Here is a 19,652-nt window from a genome sequence, read left to right as displayed (position 1 = left end):
CATCCCAGAACCTGGGAGATGGAGGTAGGCAGATCTCTTAAGTTCTAGGCTAGTCTGGGTTACACAAGACAAAAAATAAAAAAGACAAAAAAGAAAAATACCAAATTCAAATAAGAGCTCTTTGAAAGGAAACAAATTCCTTTACTGAAGTTTCAAGACACTGGCTTTCAAGGCTTGAAAATGTTCCTTTTCTACTGTACACAATAGACTGTCAGATAAGGACTGTGGAACAGCAGGCCCTAGCGTTAGTTATACTTGATTACTAAAACTGCATCATTCCCTAATTTCAATAAGAACATGAAAGTTGTCTGGTGGTTAACAGATTGTCAGCTGAACAGGACATGTCACCAAGGAGGCATGCCTTTCGGTATGTCTGTAAGGGAATTTTGAGACAGGGTAACCTGGGGCAGGAAGACCCATCCTGTAGACTGGGATCCTGGACTAAATAAACAAAAGAGTGTGCTTAACAGCAGCATCCATCTCTTCCACTTCTGACAGCGGATACAGGGTGAGCAGCTGAGCCCATCTTTCCCTAAGCTGCCAGTTAGGTGTTCTGTCAGAGTAACAAGAAGTAACTGATACAAGTAGCACCTTTGGTAAACACTGAAGTGTCCTAAGCAGGACAGCCTGTGTTTAGATATAACAGAATGCACTGCAAACATAAAATGTACATAAACTTCAGAAATCAACAAAGGTAAAGACAACATTAGATTCACACCTAGACTAAAATGTCTTCCTAACAAAATTGGAGGCAAAAGCAGAGTGGTTGCAGGATCAGATGTGGCAATTCAGACATTTCCTCCTGGAAACTGAGCTCAAATCAAATGTTCCCACTTCTTACCAGCTACCCCTGCCTGAGCCCTACCAGTCTGCCTGCCTTGACCTCCATCCCACTCAGCTAACAAGTCCTTCATGCCCAACTGCTTCTGAAAATGCTCTTCTCTTCAAAAGAGTATCTTTTCCTTGACTTCAAAGTAGGATGTATTCTGGGACACCTCTGTTATCAGGAGATCTAGGATGATCAAGTGGACATTCGGGAAAGGGCCTTCTTTCTGATGTGCTGAGTACCTGCCACAGTATACTGTACAGTTTCACAGCCCCACCTTTAACAATAGATTAGAAGGGTTTGGATGTGAGATGCTAAGTCTATTTAATTATCTTCTAATTCTTGGGCCTAAAAAAAGGGGTCTGGTACACAGTAAACAGTCAAGTAAAAAAAAAATGCTGACAAAACCCAATGGGTATGAAAACTAAGACAACAAGAAAGTTAAAGATACAGTATTCTAATTTTAAAGTAATACATCTGTACTTAATGAGGCTGATAGGTATATAATAAAAGTATGTACATCAATAAATGATATTTTTGGTATTATAATCAGAAAGACTTTTACATTGAAAGGGAACATATGTGTTGGAGTGTAACAGGTGTGTAAGGTACTAAGTAAGAATCATTCATATTTACCCACTATTATAAAGAATAAGGTACTGAAACTCATTCACATATACCCACTATTATAAGGAATAAGGTACTGAGAATCATTTGTATCTATCCACTATTATAAAGAATAAGGTACTGAGACTCATTCATACCTACCCACTATTATAAAGAAAGTCAACACAACACTAAAGTGAGTATTTAGATTGGTGTTCATCAAGCTTTAGCTTTCACTGTTTCAACAAAATTATGTCAAAAGTAATTATAAATATTATTTGAGTGTAAGAGATCAAAATAAAAAGGACCCTGAAATGCTTTTGAAAGTTAATATATGTTAATGACTAGAATGAATTCAATAGAAGGAAAATGAAGACTGACAGGTTCTAATTAGAGAAGGAAGTCTTAGTTTCCAATGCTAGTGCCTTGCTAGTGACAAGGTCCCACTGCAGCAGTTGAAAGCATTAAGTTCACACAGTTTTTGACTCTGATGAAATCTCAGTATAATTTGTATAGCGCACAAAGCAAGTGCCTAGATTTAAGCACAGCTGAAGTGAGTTCCTGAGCTTAAAAGCAGAGCTGGGCTTTCTGTGTCAGACAGTGATTGCATCACACCCGAGATTAAGCATATGCTGGGAATGGGGCTTCAAGTCTTGGAGATACTTACCTAATCCAATCCGGTTAGGGCTTGTTTCTCGGCTGCATCCCTGACTCCTGGGGATCTTGCTTCTCTTCTCTGAAGATGGTGTTACAGGTGGGCCTCTTGAGGAGCCCCCAGCGAGTCCACCATAACCACTTCCCAAAAGCTTCCCGGGGGAACTTGACCGGCTGCCAGCTAAAAGTGAAGCAGAATGACTGACCGTGAGATGAGAGTCAGATGACATGTCCCAGGGGCATGGTTCTCTCCCAGAACCACATGCCCGAGCTCTAAGAACTGTCTCCTTGAGTAAGTCACTGGAGAAATAGAAACATAACAAAACTTCTTAGACATTAACTCAGGGAAACTGGGTTTGATCTAACAAATGGAAGTCATGGGGACAAAAGAACTAGAAATGATTAAAAAAAATCACAGAGTAGATGGTACACATAAGCTTAAAGATACCATTTATCTATTAAAACACAGAAAATTTCAATTTACTCCCTTTACCAGTACTGGAGACTGAGTGTACTACTACTGAGTTACAGCCCAGATCCTGAACAGATACACATGAAACCAAACCATGTACTGTCTATAGGATCAAATAACACACTCAAAATCAAGCAACAGAAGAAGAGGCACAGAGGTGTAGAAGGTGTGGTAAGTGAGCTCAGAGACAGTCAGTACAAACATCTACCTACAACAACACAGATGGAGGACAAACTGGGAAAAGCTAGGAACACAGGGAGAAATAGGAAAAGACCCTACTGGACAGCCTGATAGCCTCAGGGAAATGGACAGAGCCAGCAATCAAAACTGTTAGTGTTTGATGACACGCGTGTACTGGATACATAACTACGACTTACATAACAACTCCTGTTAGCAACAGTCTCATGTGCAACCAGAGTTCGGCCTGTGCCCCTGTGATGCTGCAGCCAACTGGGTCTGTGTGACTACACCCAGCCCGCTAACATTCCACAACGTGACTTTTCATATACTCCTCTTGTACACATGTGTATATTGGAAAACACAGGGTTTTGGGGGGGGGTTGTTCATTTTAACATCAAATTTTATAAACTAAGCCTAAAAGCCAATCTCAAAAAAGGAACAAAACAAACAAAAAAACCTGGAAAATTACATGAGGCACATTCCCTGAGAAATATGCAATAAAATCAGAAATCACAAATAAATATCAGAGCTGCTAATCCTTCTTAATAGCTAAATATCCAGATATAGTTATAAACATTTTCTGTGCAATAGAATTCTCGAGAAAATAGTAACATTAAAATACAAAACTACACAAAATGACAGACAGCCACTTAACAGATTGTCTCCTAAATAGAGATGGTAGTAAAAATTTTAAAACAAATTATAAATAATTATTATGCAGAATAGAATGACCTATAGAAAAAAGTAAAACAAACGAAACCCCTTAGAAGAACACTTACCACAAATTACTCTTCCTTACAGAATAAAGATTTAAAAATATATCTTAGAATATGTCTCAAAAATATGTGACACATTAAAACTATCGCCATTCAAATGAGTCACTTTGTTGGCTATACAAGAAAATTAATACCCAATACTGACTAAACTACACACAATTTGGAAGGAAAAATCACTGTAGAAATCTGTAATGCACATTACTGTGAAAAACCATCCCAAGACTTGAACATAAAATAAATTATTAAGTTATGTCGAGGGCAAAAAGAAATGCATTTCAAACTCTAGTGTTTGAAAATCCAGGAAAATCGAGAAAGTTCATATCAGGGAAATTAATATTGAGCAAGGAGCAGAGCTGAGACAGAACAGCAATGACAACAGAAAGGCAAGAGAAAGGGCTTACCACCAGCAGGGTTAGCAGATCTGGATCCTTCGTTAGCACAGCAGACCAAAGGACAGGCAAGAGTGGATTAAAAGACATAACACAATACAGAAGGTCAGCATGCGACACAACACAGAAGGCTCCTTCACAAGCACAGTAGAACATCACTATGGCCCCAAGGATGCTCTGTTCTCTGCACAGCACAGTTTTAACACTTATTCCAGGTGCGTTCATGAAACATCCGTCCATCACGTGCCGAGCCATCTGCCTCTCAGTGCACACCCCAGGCCTCAGCAAGGGGAAAGCAGCACACCTTGGTCCCCTGAGCCCCTTCCTTCTTTAACAAGACACCAGAGGCTGGAAGAACACTGCTGTGGGCTGTTTTCATCCTTGAATGCTTATGAGTTTCCATAATCTTCCAATATCTAAAATGTCTTGATCCTTAAGGACCCTAAATCTGGAATTAACAAATCTACTTCAAACCAAACCAGGATTATGACTGTTGTATGCCCACATTTGTGGTATCAGTGTATTTACCTCAAAGACAGATCACTGTTCAAATACTGAATTGTTTGTGCAAGCCTGGGGTATAGGCTCAACCATGTGCTGTGTAGTGACCTGTGTTCCTGTGAGTGCAATCTGGAATTGAGAGGCCTCAAGGTCTGGCCTGTATGTTCCTGAGCTTTAACCTCTCCTAATCTCCTAAGTCCCACTAGAAAAGCAATTCTCATCCTCCTATGTCCAGGTGACACTTGGATTTCAAAGCCAGAGAGACTTATTACTAACTCAGCTGGGGTGGGAACCTGGCAGAAACCACAGCAAAGAGCCAAAAAAAGAGAGAGAAAAAAAGTAAGATATCTCTCAGCTCCCATTCCCCTCAGGAAATCCTACTGCCGAGACGGATTACATAACAGGTAAGTTTTAACTTGAAAGATGAGAGGATAGGGAGTCAATGTGTATTTTAATGTGTGACGATACCAACATGTGTGCTGTATGTTCTCCTGTGTGTGCATGTGTACATGGAGGCCATCTTCAACCACTACCTTCTTTTTTCAGACAAGGCCTTTCTCTGGGACCTGAAGCTCACCAATTAGACTCAATCACTTGACTAGCAAGCCACAGGGATCCAGCTGTCTCCATCTCCTGGTGCCAGGATTATAGATTTGTGTCAGTACACCTAATTTTATGTGGGGACTGGAAATCTAAGCTCGCTCAGGTCCTCACGGACTTTACAGAGTCATTCCCCCAGCCCATGAAACAGGAGTCTCCTAGAAAAGGAGACCAAAACATTCTGGAATGTTTCATCTTTGAAGCCTACCTAGCAGTGTGGCTACTTGGAGTATCTCAAAAGCCGCTGATGTCAGCAGAGACACTGAAACCTGTCTGGCTGGGATGAGCTCCTGAAGGAAGCTAAGGAGACAAAGGCATTAACATGCAGTGCTTACGCTGAGACTGTGAAACCACTTTGGCTCGACTGCGGCCCCGACTGTCGGAGGATGTGGAGGCAACATTGGTGGTGCTCCCGGAGCTCTGCCGTCTGGTGCGGATCCGACCTGGAGGATACAGCAGAAACAGTGTTTCCATAACATCTTTATCGAGTGTGACCTACATAAGAACCCACACCACAAGCACAGGGCACTGATGGGGCTGACCACGCGGAGAGCAGGGGCTTCTGTCAGCCAGGTCCCGTGAGAGTTAGACACCATTGTGACCCCAATAGGATGAGCAGCAATGAATGTGGTTTTGAATGCTCCACACTGGTTCTCCGGATTCAAGGAAGCACACAATGCCCTTCTCCACAAGCCAGCTAGAACTGAACACCTGACCCCTTCCCAGCAGCAGATGAAGTTTGCAGAGGAGGAATAGAGAAACAAGCCCTAAGGGTTGAAGAAGGTTCAAGAAAGTGCAGCACTGGGCTGGAGGGGAGACAAGAACCAGTGACTTTCGGTAAAGCTTTAAAAAGACATATGAGCTAGGTATGGTGGCACACACCCGTGATCCTAGCACCTGGGAGGTGAGGCAAGAGGATAAGAAGGAATTCAAGGTCACCACTCTTGGCTACAGAGTTTGAGGCCAGCCTGAGCTATATTTACTACTAGACATTTACTAAAACATGGCACTCTACTGAAAGCTATGATCTCTGTAAAGTCAAAATTCTCACAGCAATGTGCAGACAAGAAAAAACAAACCAGGCAAAGAAGTCTGTCCGGTGTCACACACCTGGCCAAGGCTAGCTGGCTGGCCCCCAAGTGCCACTGGTTTCTCTTAGTCACACATCAAAACCCAAGCAGGTGATCAGGAAAAAATGAACATGAAAAATAAACCTATTTTAAAGTATTTATAGACATTTTTCATTTGAAATACAAAATACTTAGGTCACACACATAATTTGTTTTTTAGCGAACACCTATAGCTACAAAGCTAGATAATAAAACCCCTTTGAAGGTCACCCCTCGTCCCCAGCATTTGGTGACATGGTCATAAGGCCAGTGTTCAGGATTCTCTCAGATTCCTTCTTTTGTAGATTAATATGCTTGTATGATCAAGACATATGTCATTGTTTTGCATATTTAAAAATTATAATGAATTTAAAAATTATAAAACATATTGCTTTACTCAATGACTTATTTATGAGACACTTGTGGGACGGATTTTTCATATGGGCCAAGGAGACTTTTTTAAAAATCTTTTCTATATAACTAATTCTCAATCTCCTTAGCTTTTTTCTTACAAATTTATAAGACCTCTTTTTCAGAGCTCTACTCCAGTTTTTATACTCAAAGGTGCTTCATTTTAATTACAAATAGTAGGTAATTACAAATATTTAGTAGGTTTTATTTTAACATATAATGTGACACACACACACACACACACACACACACACACACACACACACACACACACACACGATCTTGTTATGCAGCCCAAGCTGACCTGGTATTTCTGTAGTCTAGAGTATCAACAAACTCACAGCAATCCTCCTGCTTCAACTTCCTGAGTCCTGGGATTTACAGTCCTGTGCCACCACACCTGGCTTTTAATCTTTACATTTTGATCTTACATTTAGAACCTTTGCTAGACTTTTTTATTAACCTATATATAGATTTGGGGTTATCTAACCTACAAATATTCCATCCATTTTTTGGTCAAATTGCTCGTTTATTTATGTGCCTTTATTGTGCTGTCTTACTCATGTAACACAAAGCAAAACAAAAGCAGTGAAGCACTGTTGATTCAAAGGAGACTTTAAAATGCTGGGTAAAGTACAGTACAACTCAGACTGTACAGGCAAGGTTTGGGGTGCAGTTACACACACACTCGCACACACGCACACACAATGCTGTCTTTCCCCAGAGCTGCCCTTTGCTGGCCAGTGATGATGCAGGCTTGTGCATTCTGCTCTGTCCTGCAGTCCTGACAGTGAATGCCAACAGGCTCTAGAGTTCAGCCAATGATGGTGGCGCAGCCAGCCCTGCTGTCTTCCACCTGCACCTTGCCCTTGCTGCTCTGGAGCTGGGTGGCTGCACTGCTTACTCTGGATTGCAGTGTGTTCTCAGTTAGGAGTATCATTTTGGCTAATAATTTCTGTACACTTCACTCACTAAAAAAATGCATTTCTTCTGAACACCACTTAGCAGTTATAGTTCACAACAGACCCCAGTCACTCGGGGCTCATTCTTCTGTGTGACCTTTCTCTGGTGCTTACACATACAGAGCCTTCAGCCTGACAGCTCATATCTGGCTGATAACATCTATGAGAAGCCTAAAGAAAGATCTAAGAGTGGCTTCTTCTGTGGAGGTGCAGTGCACTCAAAGGCTGCAAACACAACGGCTTAATTCTGCAGTAGTGGTTCAGAGAAGAAAACTCAGCTTCATGTGTACACAGAGCTAGTTATAAAGGAGTAGGAAAACCTTGTTTTCTCCATGAAAGTCACAGAGACAGCAAGGTGACCTGAAGATATTTTTCCTGTATCTGTCTCTTCATGGGCATATGGTCCCTCGTCACTGCTGGTTGTCTCTACGCCAGCACTTTGCACCTTTGGTGAGTTCAAAGTCTTGTTTTCTGTGTTCCCTAGACTCACACTGCTGTGCTATATAGGAGCAGTCCAAAAAGTCCTCTTCTTGGTGAACTGTCCATACTTTTTTGGGAAGCAGCTACACAGTCTGAAAGGCTTGTGCTGTACTGTGTTCAGGTATGTGTCTACTTCATGGGAAAGGGAAATTGGTTTCTACTCTAATTAGTTGGCAATTTTAAGTGCCTGAATATGTTTTAAAGAAAAAGACAGGGAATGTTTTGTGGTCTTCAAGAGAATCACAAGCCACTGCCCAAAACACAGAAAACCATGAGAATACACTTCACCTGTGTACTAAGAGATAACACAGGAGGGAAAGATGAGGCAAAACCAGCCTAAATGAGAATAATAAAAATAACTAAACACACATACACACAATGAGCCAACAGCAGACAGTGGGGAAAGCAAGAAATTTAGGAAGAGTACAAGCCTTCAGCTTTCAGGGAATCAAGGAAGAATGTTCTGACTTCGAGCATTTTAACACTACCAAGGACTCTTGTTCAGTCATGCCTCTGTCTTTTTTTTTTTCTTTTTCTTTTTCTTTTTCATTCTAGAAAAGACCCTAAAGCTGTGGTCTAGGCCCAAGTTACAGGCACAGTGCTTAACAATCAATTAAGTCCAAGGTCCAGACTCTCAACCCTGTGGCCCCATAACTAACTGTGGGGACTATATGAAAACCAAGCAGTAAAAAGTTGATCAATTGTCAACCTAAAACTTGAATTCAAAGTCAAATAGGTCTTGAGGTTCTGGCGGCTCACTTGGGTCTCACTGTGGTGCTTCCTGTGTGTCATGAGCGGTAACGTTGTTGTTGGCTTTTGTTGTTGTTGTTGTGGTTTTTTTTTTTTCAGAATTATTTATGTTATTTATATAAGTACACTGTAGCTATCTTCAGACACACCAGAAGAGGGCACCAGATCTCATTACAGATGGTTGTGAGCCACCATGTGGTTGTTGGGATTTGAACTCAGGACCTCTGGAAGAGCAGTCAGTGTACTTAACCACTGAGCTATCTCTCCAACCCTGTTGCTGTATTTTAATGCACAAACTTTTTTGCTTTTACAGAAACATAAGAAAGGTAAAGATTTCTCACATTTTCTTACCATCACCTCTCACATAAGAATCACTTGGAGAATATGGATGAGGGTGTGTGTCCGATTTTAAAGGTCAATGTTTGACTTGTTGACTTAAGTTTGCTCAATGAATCTCAACTTGGTGAGGACAGAATCTGTGATGACTTCTGAAGTGGCCCCAGACATATTTATGCCTTCTTACACTGTGAAAAGTGGTGATCTGGACACTGATCAACCAAAACATCAATCAATTCTGAAAAGTGTTGACAATGGTCTATATTCTGTACTACCACTCATTCAGGCAAGAGATCATTATTTACATAAAAATTAAGAGCCACATTTGTGTACTCATTTGTAATAATTCATATAAGTCAATGGTAAGACTGTTTATATGCTAAAGAGTTGCTCTGACATGGAATTCCTGATGCCTTACACTACTTGTCTGATCTACATCCTTACTGCAAATCCAGTGTTTGCAGGGCAGGGGCTGGATATGCATTCTTGGGTGAAGGGAGTAGGGAGTAGCAACGTCAGGATCCTTGGCCCAAGGCAGCTAAAATACCACGCAGCAGCCTTGTTGCACTAAGCTTGTTTCAAAGCTCCTAGGTTTGTACAAACAGAAGTCCTCTAAGTCCATCTCAGTTCTCTCTGCACTGGGCCATTCCGGGAAGCGCACCTGTTTACCTCTCACTTGCTGGAACACAGTGAAATCAGCCTCCATTCCTGCATAGCTGGCTCTCAACACAGCCAGAATCTGAGAACTTGATTCTCTGTCAATTTTGCTACCTATCACCTCTACCCTCAAAAGAACAATTTTCTTCATGTTTTTAAAAATAAGTACAACATTTTCTACTTTTATAAATAGATACATTTTCATTTGTAAGGAAGGGCCCCCTGCTCAAGCTTTCTGCTCCTCTGTGCTGCTGTGACTTCTCTACTACCATGCACTCTTCCTCTGGAAGACGACATCTCTGCCTGCCTGCTGCCACACCTCAGACATGATGGACTCTGACTCTGGAATCAAAAGCCCAATAAATTCACCCTTCCTTCCTTCCTTCCTTCCTTCCTTCCTTCCTTCCTTTCCCTTCCCTTCCCCTCCCCTCCCCTCCCCTCCCTTCCCTTCCCTTCCCTTCCCTTCCCTTCCCTTCCCTTCCCTTCCCTTCCCTTCCTTTTGTTGTGATATTTTATTACAGCAACAAAAAAGTAACTAACTGTATTCTATTCTAGTTTCCCACACCCATTCTGTCTAGGTCAAGGAAAGAAATAGTATTGCTTGTTGGAGAACCAGAAACAAAAGTACTACTATTAGCTGAACAAGATAATAATTACCTCCGGACATAACCAGACCCAGCCAGACATAACCAGACCCAGCCAGACATAACCAGACCCAGCCAGGACCTTTGGCGAACCCAAATAAAAACCTTAGATGGGTAGAGGTTTATTGATTGCTTTTTTCATTTCACAAAGCCATCCAACTTTGGGAATCACCAGTTGAAACTTCTTTTAAACTTGGGTTCTCTAGATCTTTCAAACTTAATCAGCATCTTCAGGGAAAATATCCTGGACATCCATCTATCTTTCTTTCTTGTAAGCATCCATGTAATTCTCATGATGAAACATGTCTGGGAAACATGAATCTTGCGACCATGCTATGATTCCTTTGCCTGGTGAGATGCTATCCACCAAGGCTGACAGCCTGAGTGCAATCCCGGGGCTAAAGGATGAAGGAGAGATCTCGTCCTGTGACTCGTCTTCTCACCTCTGCACTTGAGCATGATGAGCACATAACGATACCTAAGTGTAATTTAAAAAGTCTTAATCTATTGCTTTCTCTTCCTTCTGACTCCTGAGGACCTAGACTATGGCCTCAGCAACAGTATGGCTAAGGATTTAGCTCAGTTGGGAAAGTGTTGGGCTTCATTTCCAGCCGATACATCTGAGTGTAGTGATGCAAACTGTAATCTCAGTCTAACTCCGGAGGAGAGTCAGATTTTACGGCCATCCTTAGCTAGAGAGGGAGGTGGAGGCCTGTGGAGGCCATACAAGACCCTATCTCCAAAAAAACCAAAAATATACACGAGAAAGACTGTGTTGGAGCTGGTGGGATGGCTCAGTGGTTAAAGTGCTTTCCACACAAGTGTGACAACCTCCGTTTGATGATTCCTGGGGATTCTACATAGTGGAAGGACAGAACTGACTTTCTAGAAGTGTCCTTCGCTCACACCACAGCACACAGACCTGCACTCATACACATACAATAGTGAACTTTAAAGAGTGACCCTGCCCAAACCTTGCCTCTTTTACATGGCAACGAATTCACAATTATGGACTAATCAGGCTGCTCTTGATTGCTGAAGGCATTTTCTGGTGGGCTGGGAGCTGTAGTCACCAGCTCAAGCAGGCAACACTGCTCTAAATTAAACTGTTGAAGCATTACTTGTTTTCTACCAGAAATCTTGGGAAAGGAAAATGTTGCCTAACAGTTTCTAATCTGTTGGGCATGGCTGTGTCTCAAGTTAAAGAACAAAGTGAGGACTGAGCGAGAGCTACTTAAGCCTAAATTGTGGACGAAGGGATGTGGACATGGCCCTTTCTCTCCATGGTGTGGACAGCAGAACTCAACACGTGGCTGGTAAGAAGAGCAATATGCGCACAAATGAAGAAACAGGCATGTGACAGTGACACAATAGAAACAATAACTTGGCAGTGTTCTTCAAAGGACAGCAAAACACTATTTAAAAATGTCTTTACAGCTCAGCAGAAAATTTCATCAATGTTGAACATGAGTAGTTGACATAGACATTTATTTTCAAAACAGGAAAGATGAACCCGAGAGGCCCACAAAGCACAAAAAAAAAAAAAAAAAAAGAAAGAAAGAAAGAAAGAAAGAAAGAAAGAAAGAAAGAAAGAAAGAAAGAAAGACAGACAGAGTGTAGCTCAGGTTGGGGCTTCATGAGCAACAAACCCCAAGTCAGCAGCGTACAAGGTGATGTCAATCAAATATTCCTCCCAGTGTGGCCTCAGCACGGTCACCACCCACAGCACACTTCAGTGCCCTGATTCACCGGAACAAAGATCAAACAAGAAAGGGGAAGAGAACTGAGGCAGAGGGACGGCAGAAGCCACTGGAGACAGAATGAAGAAGAGGGTAAGGACAGCGTGCAACACATCATGCAGGGACCTCAGTGAGGACAAGTGGGCACCGGGCAGCACTCGGTGGGAACAGAGGACCAGAGAGACACACACCTCAATCACAGAAACAAACCGCTTACCCTCCGCTTTAGTGGCAGTACCGTCTTTAAGCCAATTAAAAAACAAGGGAGGGGACAACAGGGAACAGTTAGTAACATCCAGAAAATTAAAAAGCAGAATGTTATTAGCTACTAAAAAAGCAAAATGTACACTTTAAAACAAAGCCAAAAAGGAAATCGAGTTCAGAAGCAGGGCAGATTTGGAAGCCAGCTAAGGAGCCTCGCCCGGAGCCAGCTCAGCCTGGAGTAACATAGTTTGCCTTTGGAAAGCAAAACAGAACAGTGACCCACATTTGTGCCACAGTGGACAGCATGACTCCTGGTCTCTGGTTTGTCAACTGTACCATCCTTGAGAAGTTCCCATTCCCTGAAAGTTCTAGTAGGAGGAGGGGTGTAAAGGAGCCACTAGAAGTCCAGGTGTCTAAGGAGTAACCCCGAGAGCAGAGCCCAGTGAGAAGAAGCTGGAGGCTGTAGCAAGGCCTATCCCAACTACACGCCCAGCAGCAGCAGCAGCTGTTGCGCTTAGTACCTGCATCCAGGCCTACGTACTCCAAGTCTTCCCTCATGTGTCTGGACTCTAGAAGTTCGGAAAAGGGTTATCAGCTTTAATGCTATACGTTTACAAGTCAAGTGTCTTGTCAATCTAAGTGGGGCCTGAGTGCAGTCTCAGAACTGTGTGCTACTTCACTTCTTGCTGAAGTAGCATGTGGGGTGGGCAAAAACCAAGGGAACTAAAGGTAGAATTCTTATGGGGAAGGGAGAGAATATTCAGTGCTGCAGTCTTGTCTGGAGAGGAAACTGTGCTAAAAGAACGTCTCAGCAATTCTGAAGGTTCACTTGTCTGTCACCAGACCCAACTCCTGGGGTTTTCATTAGCACTGAGGGAATCTACTGAGGCCTGAACTAAACACTGCAGATGTACACAAGTAAATCCTATATTCTCTAAAGGCTGACATGAAAACAGTCAAGCAAATGTTAACTAAAAATACTAAACGGGAGCCAGGCATATCTTGTGGGAAACAGAGGCAAGCCATCTCTGAGTTAGAGGCCAGCCTGGTCTACATAGTGAGTACCAGGCTATCCAGGGCTATATATACAGTGGGTCCATCTCCAAAACAAAAACAAAACTAAATAAACAAAAGCCAAATGTAAAAGTGGATCAAAAGAACTGACACCCTGGTAAATACTTAGATTTAACTTGCTCACCATGGGAAGGAACATCTGCGGCTTCTTCCTTGACCAAAAAGTTCAAAGCAACACCTTCACACTCGGGCTGCCTGAACATATGGTTCCAGGACACACATCTCCCAGGTTAATAGCATTCTTATTTCAACTCTTTCTGCAACCTTGCAGGGCGATCATTTACAAACGACCTCATGTAATCTCACCAATCTTCGATCATGTGTCTGAGTCACTATGGCTACATTTCCATGAGGTCACTGGCAGAGAAACAGACTCAGAGCTTGCACAGCCTGCCATGGTGACAGTGAACAAGTGGTACCTTCTCTGCACTGTCCTGTCTGCATGCTTCCAATCTCAAAGCACTTCAGAAAATTAGCTTTGTAGCGACCTTGAAATTCCCTAGTGGGTATGTGAGTAACCTGGTTTTGGTGTAATGATTTAAGCTAAGTTCTCAGATTTGGGGGTGAATGACTTACTTGGTTTTTACAAGAATACAATGAAATACACCACTAGCCTGACACAGAAAAGGTGCTCAGTGTTGTCTGGACAGGCTGAGTAATGCACCTCTCATTATCTTAGATACCAAAAGTTTGGAAAGTAATTAGAAACACTTTTTGGGGGGCAGTGTGGGGGTGTGCTCTCCTCAGGCAGCATGTAGGGTAGAACACCTGCACAGCTGTGCTTAAGTTGGTTAAAGGTTCATTCCATTCGTCTAGAATCTTCCTGCCACCCTCATTCTAAGAGACTCTCAACCACAGGAACCCTAAAGGCCCACTGAGCCACCTGGCTCAGCTCCCCCAGTAGGAGAGGGCCAAGTCAGGGCTGGAAATACAGCCAGTGGCTTGGGTACGGGCAGGAACTGCTATAGGAAAAAGGACAGGAGGACCACATGGCCTGCAAGCACATGTCCTTATGGAACAGGCTGACACTGCAGGGAAAAGGGACACTGGACATGGCACTGGACAAAGGATAGCTGGGAGCTATCTTTGGGTACAGTTACTTATGCTTTGGAATGCCCTCAAGAGGAAAGCTGCCCTCAGCTATGGAGGGAAGCTCTGTGTAAGCTCTGCACTCTGCTCAGAGGCCAGGGTCAAGGGGACAGCAGGACAGGGGGAGCCCGGTTACCTAATGACGCATAGGATCCTGGAGGCAACGCTGCTGCAGAGCTGAAGGCGGTGGAACCTGAGGATGAGGAGACTTTGGATTTGGCACTGGCTGCTGCGTTCACATCAATATCACTTCGAGATCGCTGGAGAGACCCTGTCGTCGACATAGACTTGGTACTAACTGTAGAGCCTTTAAGGGAGAAGGAAGAAGTCAGAAAGGACTGGCCACACTGTTACATACTGCTGCTCTGCTTTTCTTGGAACCAAACACATCGGTACCCACAGGAGGGAGAAAGTGCACCCTGCCCCAGAGATGGGTTCATGCAATGCACTGAAAGCCAGTGATCTTGCTGAGGGTATCCATTGCTGCACCATTGTTCTAACAGTGGAAAACTATAGGTTTATGGTTATGGTTGACAAATGAAATAAAATGAGTGTCACTATCTAGCTCACCTTCTCTGAAAACCCTTTTCCAGCTTTTGATACCTAACGAACTGCTGCCCCCTGCTCTACATTGTTATGTGAGCTGAGGAGCAAAAGGACTCCTGGCTGCAGAGAGGTAGGTAGAGACGAGAAGCCACAGAGCCAGATTTCTGTCTGCCCCACCATCCTGACAACGTTAACAACTGGCCCTGGTATAGTGGAGCCCAGAGCAGACGTAAGGGTGGCACATAACTGAGTGGAACTGGGAGCAGGCCTTAGCTTCCTATCGCTGAACACAGCCTGAGGAGATGAGCCGCCCACCCAGCCTCCCACCTGTAGTTCTGTCACTGCGGTCTTACCTCTGGATGCGGTGCTGCCAGTGGGACTTCTTTTGGCAGAAAGTGGCCGGCTGCAAAATGCATGCACATGTGTCACCAAGAGTGTACCTTATCTGTAGTCACATAACTACAACAGCCAAGTGTACCCATGAAGAATGAATTCAAGGTCATCAGAAGGGTTCAGGCAATTCATTATTTTACCAACCCCACATCTGACAGAGTGCTAACAGTATGTTTGGGATGACTGACCTTTCACACAAAGCAAACAATAATAGGGGCAGAGGTCAGAAGTGAAGGGCAGACATGCTGTTAGGTTAAGTCCCACATCTTGGATGTCTCCTCTTTCCAAACCTGTCACTGGGCAACACTCATTTCCTCTTGAGGACTCCCTGACACATTAATGTATACTGCTCACAATGCTCTATAACTCACTACGGTATTTAAAACTGTGGAGAGCCCAAGGCCAGGTCTCTCACCTCCTGAACAGGATCCTAGCAGAACCAGCATGTACCTTAATATCTGGGGAGCTTTAGCAGGTACTTGGCTGAAAGCACAGCAGCAGTGTGTGCGTCTGTGCAGCAAACCTTTACCTAAAACTGTGCTGTAGTTGGCAAAGTCAAGGGCCTTACTTGAGACTCTCTTGAGAGCTGGAAGAGGATCGGTCTGACTGAGGCAGAGACACGATGCTGTCCGAGTTCTTCAAGTGGGACTGCAGGGCCTTCTGATAGGAGGACTCCAAAGTGTGGTACAGGTGCTCTGCTTCTCGGCTGAAGTGACTGTGGAAACCCCAGTAGCATCTAGGGAAATGACAGGCCCCAGGTCTAGTCAGAGCTTGAGTATCACACAGCCTCTTTGAGAGTCTGAGGCCCCCACTTTACCTGCTAAGAGGAGTGACAGGGCATAGGCCAGAGAACAAATAAAGGAGGCCTTGGAGAAATCCTGGTGTCACAGCTTACTGTTTTATTTGTTAATGTAGGGGTAGGATAGAGGAACCACAGCACACATGTGGAGATGAGAGGAGAACCTGTGGGAGTCAGTTCTCTCCTACTGTGTGGATTCCAGGGATTGAACTTAGTCAGCAGTCTGGGAGGCACCTGCTTTTACAGGCTGAGCCACCTTGCTCCTTACCAGCTTTCTGATGTTGGAGAAGTTACTTAACTTCTCAGAACCTCGATCTCATTTATAAAATGGGAATTTAAAGGTTCTAACCTGTGAGGCCAAGGAAACTTGGGAAGGACAGAGCCCAAGCTACCACAGCCACAGAACAGATTCATCAGTGGCAATTTTTATCAATGCAGTCAGACATTCCTCAGTTTGAGATATCTAAAACTGACAGAAGAATACAAACAAAAGAAAAATGGAAAATTCTCAGAGCGTCTTGAAATCTGTATTGCATCGTGATTAGAGGATGAGAACACAATACAAGGAAATAGCAGGGGTGAACCACTAACACACTGACCCCCAAGCGGCCTGCAGCAACTAGAAATTATGTCACTTGCACCAATAGGAACTGCCCAAGGTAAGAGTAGAGTTATGAGAACAGAAATAAGAAAAGCAGGACCAGAAGATGGCTCAGTGGGTAAAGGCACACGCTGCCAAGCCTGAACATCTGAGTTCAAACTCTGGGGTCCATGTGGTAGAAGGAGTTGTCCTCTGATCTCCACACACAAACTCTGGTACACACACTGCCCTAACATGAGAACATGTGGGCACACACAGAGATAAACAAATGCCAGGAATTAAGTTCCAGCCAAGTAAACTATAATGCTAAGTTAAAAATCCAGTTTGTAATCTGTGTCACCTTGAAGTCTTGTCAGCTGTGACAGCACAGAAGAGACCACAGGAGCAAAAGAGGGAGTCATTGTCTTTTTCACCTGTGTAGCTGCTGTGCAGGGGACGGACCCAGGGTCTCCATCACGAGGCAAGCATTCTACCACTGGGTACATCATTAGCATCAGCTTTTGTTTTACTGATTTTTTTTTAATGGTTCAGGGGACCAAATGAAGGGCTTACACATGTTAGACAAGCTCTCTTCTACTAAGCTATACCCCAGCTTCAAGTTAATAGATCTTAACATCAAACTTCCTCTAAAGCCTCCTGGCAAATGATCTGCAGGGAGGTACTGGATTCAGGGACACAGGCATGAGACTGAAGCGTTTTCAGTGCCACTGGGAGTCTGAACCTGGGCATTATCACCATGACAACCCAGGCGCCAGTCAATCCAACTCCCCTCCCAGGATTCATGCTCAATAAGAAGTGAGCACTCCATGTTTTCAAACACGATGACGAGAAGAGAGCGGCCTGTGGCTGTCATCTCTCATGGTACAGTGTAATGAACACTGGGGTGCACGGCTTTGACAGCTTAGTAAACGGACACACAGAGTAGGACCCACACTGCTGACTAATGAGACAATGAAAACAAGCATCCTACTGTCAACAGCAGTCCTATTTATGTTCAGTTGCACTTAAGCAACTACCTCGAGAGCCCAACAGCAGGGAGGCCCCTCTGAAGTCACTCGAAGGGTCATCACTAAGGAAGCATGCTGCAGTAACCAGACAGCAGTGGGGCGATCCACACAGGGGGTGAGTCAGAGCTGCCTCAGCAGAAACTTACTTCCTGGCTTCTATCCTTGCTTCAGAATCAGCGTCGTGTATTCCTTTCTTTATTGTCTCAGCTAATACTGATATGTGTCTAGACATTGAGGAAAGAGAACAAAACAGTCATTCACCAATTCGTGTGGGTGGAAACCAGCTTGGGAATCAAATTCTAAATAGCAATGTAGATCTGGCAGCTACACCCCAAAGTTAGTCAGGTAACATCGCATAGAGGCTAAGAGCCCCACTCCCACCCATGCACCCCCAAGGTCCCCTTTCACACCCTCTCTCACAGAAGGCTTTAGATAGCACTATTTTTAACTCACAACGACCTCCTAGCTTGTGAGCCCCACAGACGCTCTACAGCCTTCCCCACAATCTGAGCCTTCCTTAACACAGTGTGACTATTGCTTATCCCACCCTCTGCCTTATTAAGAGAAAACAAAGTCTGTCATGGACAGGAGGACTCAAAGATGTCCAGGGGGAAAGTGGCTATCAATGTGGATCTAAGAGGAAATATCCTTAAACAATGAAGACACTTCAAAAACCACCGTCCCTGTGGCTAACGAGCAGCAGCCCTTTCAGACTCCTGCTCCTTTCTCAGTTGGTGGGCAGCCTCGATTCTCAAAGCCAGTGCTTCTGAGTAGAAATTTGCTTGGGCGCTCAGACTGGATCTTAGTCTTAATTTCTATAATCATTCAGATGAATTCCCTAGTATTAATTATCATGACAATGAAAAATGGTTAACAAACTATGATGCCCATTCAAAACTACAGCCTAACATTACCACCTACTGTGTCCAAACACAGATACTTAGGAACCCAAAATGCCAGGAACTAAGAAGGTCATAATAATGAATGGGCACGTGACTGTGAGGAACTCTGCCACAACGATGCTTGCTGCTTTTAGATTCTGATATATACTGCCCCACCAGCACAGTCGCACTCATGCACACCGCCCGCCGGGGCCATATTCAATTCACTTTTCCTAAGACATGGTCACTAGCCCAAACTGGCCTTAAACTCTCAATGTAGCCAACGATGGTTTTATACTACTGACAGTGGGTTATAGGCCCAGTTTATTTAGGAGAAGATGCAATCAGGGCTTCTTAGTGCTGGGCAAGCACCCGCCAACTGAGATACACAAGCTATGCCACAGTGGTATCCGGGAGGATGACACTCCCTACAGCTTCTCCTGTATGAAGTGGCTCAGACCAGGAGAAACTAGTCACTTAGCAAATGCTCTGATTCCTTCCTTCCTTATACCGGATGGGACAAACTATCTGCTCAGGCACTCAACTCTAAGAATCGGTCAGAGAAAGTTCTAAAATCACAGGAGCTCACCTTTCTAGTGAATGTGTCTGCCATTCTTGTAAAAGCAAATCTAAAAATTCAAAACAGCGCCTGGAATGTGGTAAGAAAGAAATGGAACTTAGTAATATATCTGTTGTGAAAATAAAAAAGCTTTTGCTTAAATCAACCAGTTTATCCTTTGAATAGGTAAATCTCATTTAACAGGAAGAACAGAAAATGTAGAATAAAGAAGAATCAGAAATAACTAAAAGACTAGGTGGTTCTGACACACATATACACGCACACATACACACACACACACACACACAGATCTTAAGATTTTGGAAGGTTGTACATGTGTAACTGCAGTGTGTGTATGACAAGGACCACTTTTGAGAGTCCTGAGGATGAAACCCATCAAGCCGTCT

At 43.7% G+C, this 19,652-nt stretch overlaps 1 protein-coding gene across 36 annotated transcripts in view; it reads right to left on the bottom strand.

Annotated features, from left to right (window-relative positions):
* The window catches only part of Clasp1 (cytoplasmic linker associated protein 1), a 221,554-nt gene that overhangs the window by 80,405 nt on the left and 121,497 nt on the right, over positions 1-19,652 (bottom strand). For 14 of the 36 annotated variants that reach the window (XM_087580629.1, XM_087580634.1, XM_087580624.1 and 11 more), the window contains 7 exons: positions 19,276-19,335; positions 17,952-18,029; positions 15,967-16,134; positions 15,359-15,408; positions 14,596-14,766; positions 5,340-5,447; positions 2,100-2,267 (listed from right to left, as the gene is read on the bottom strand). In XM_087580629.1, coding sequence (XP_087436755.1) covers positions 2,100-2,267; positions 5,340-5,447; positions 14,596-14,766; positions 15,359-15,408; positions 15,967-16,134; positions 17,952-18,029; positions 19,276-19,335 — 803 coding nt within the window. 36 annotated transcript variants of the gene reach the window in all.

Source organism: Rattus norvegicus, chromosome 13 (genome assembly GCF_021556685.1).
Source record: "Rattus norvegicus strain SHRSP/BbbUtx chromosome 13, alternate assembly SHRSP_T2T, whole genome shotgun sequence".
NCBI lineage: Eukaryota > Metazoa > Chordata > Mammalia > Rodentia > Muridae > Rattus > Rattus norvegicus.
This window is presented reverse-complemented; position numbering and strand designations above follow the sequence as displayed.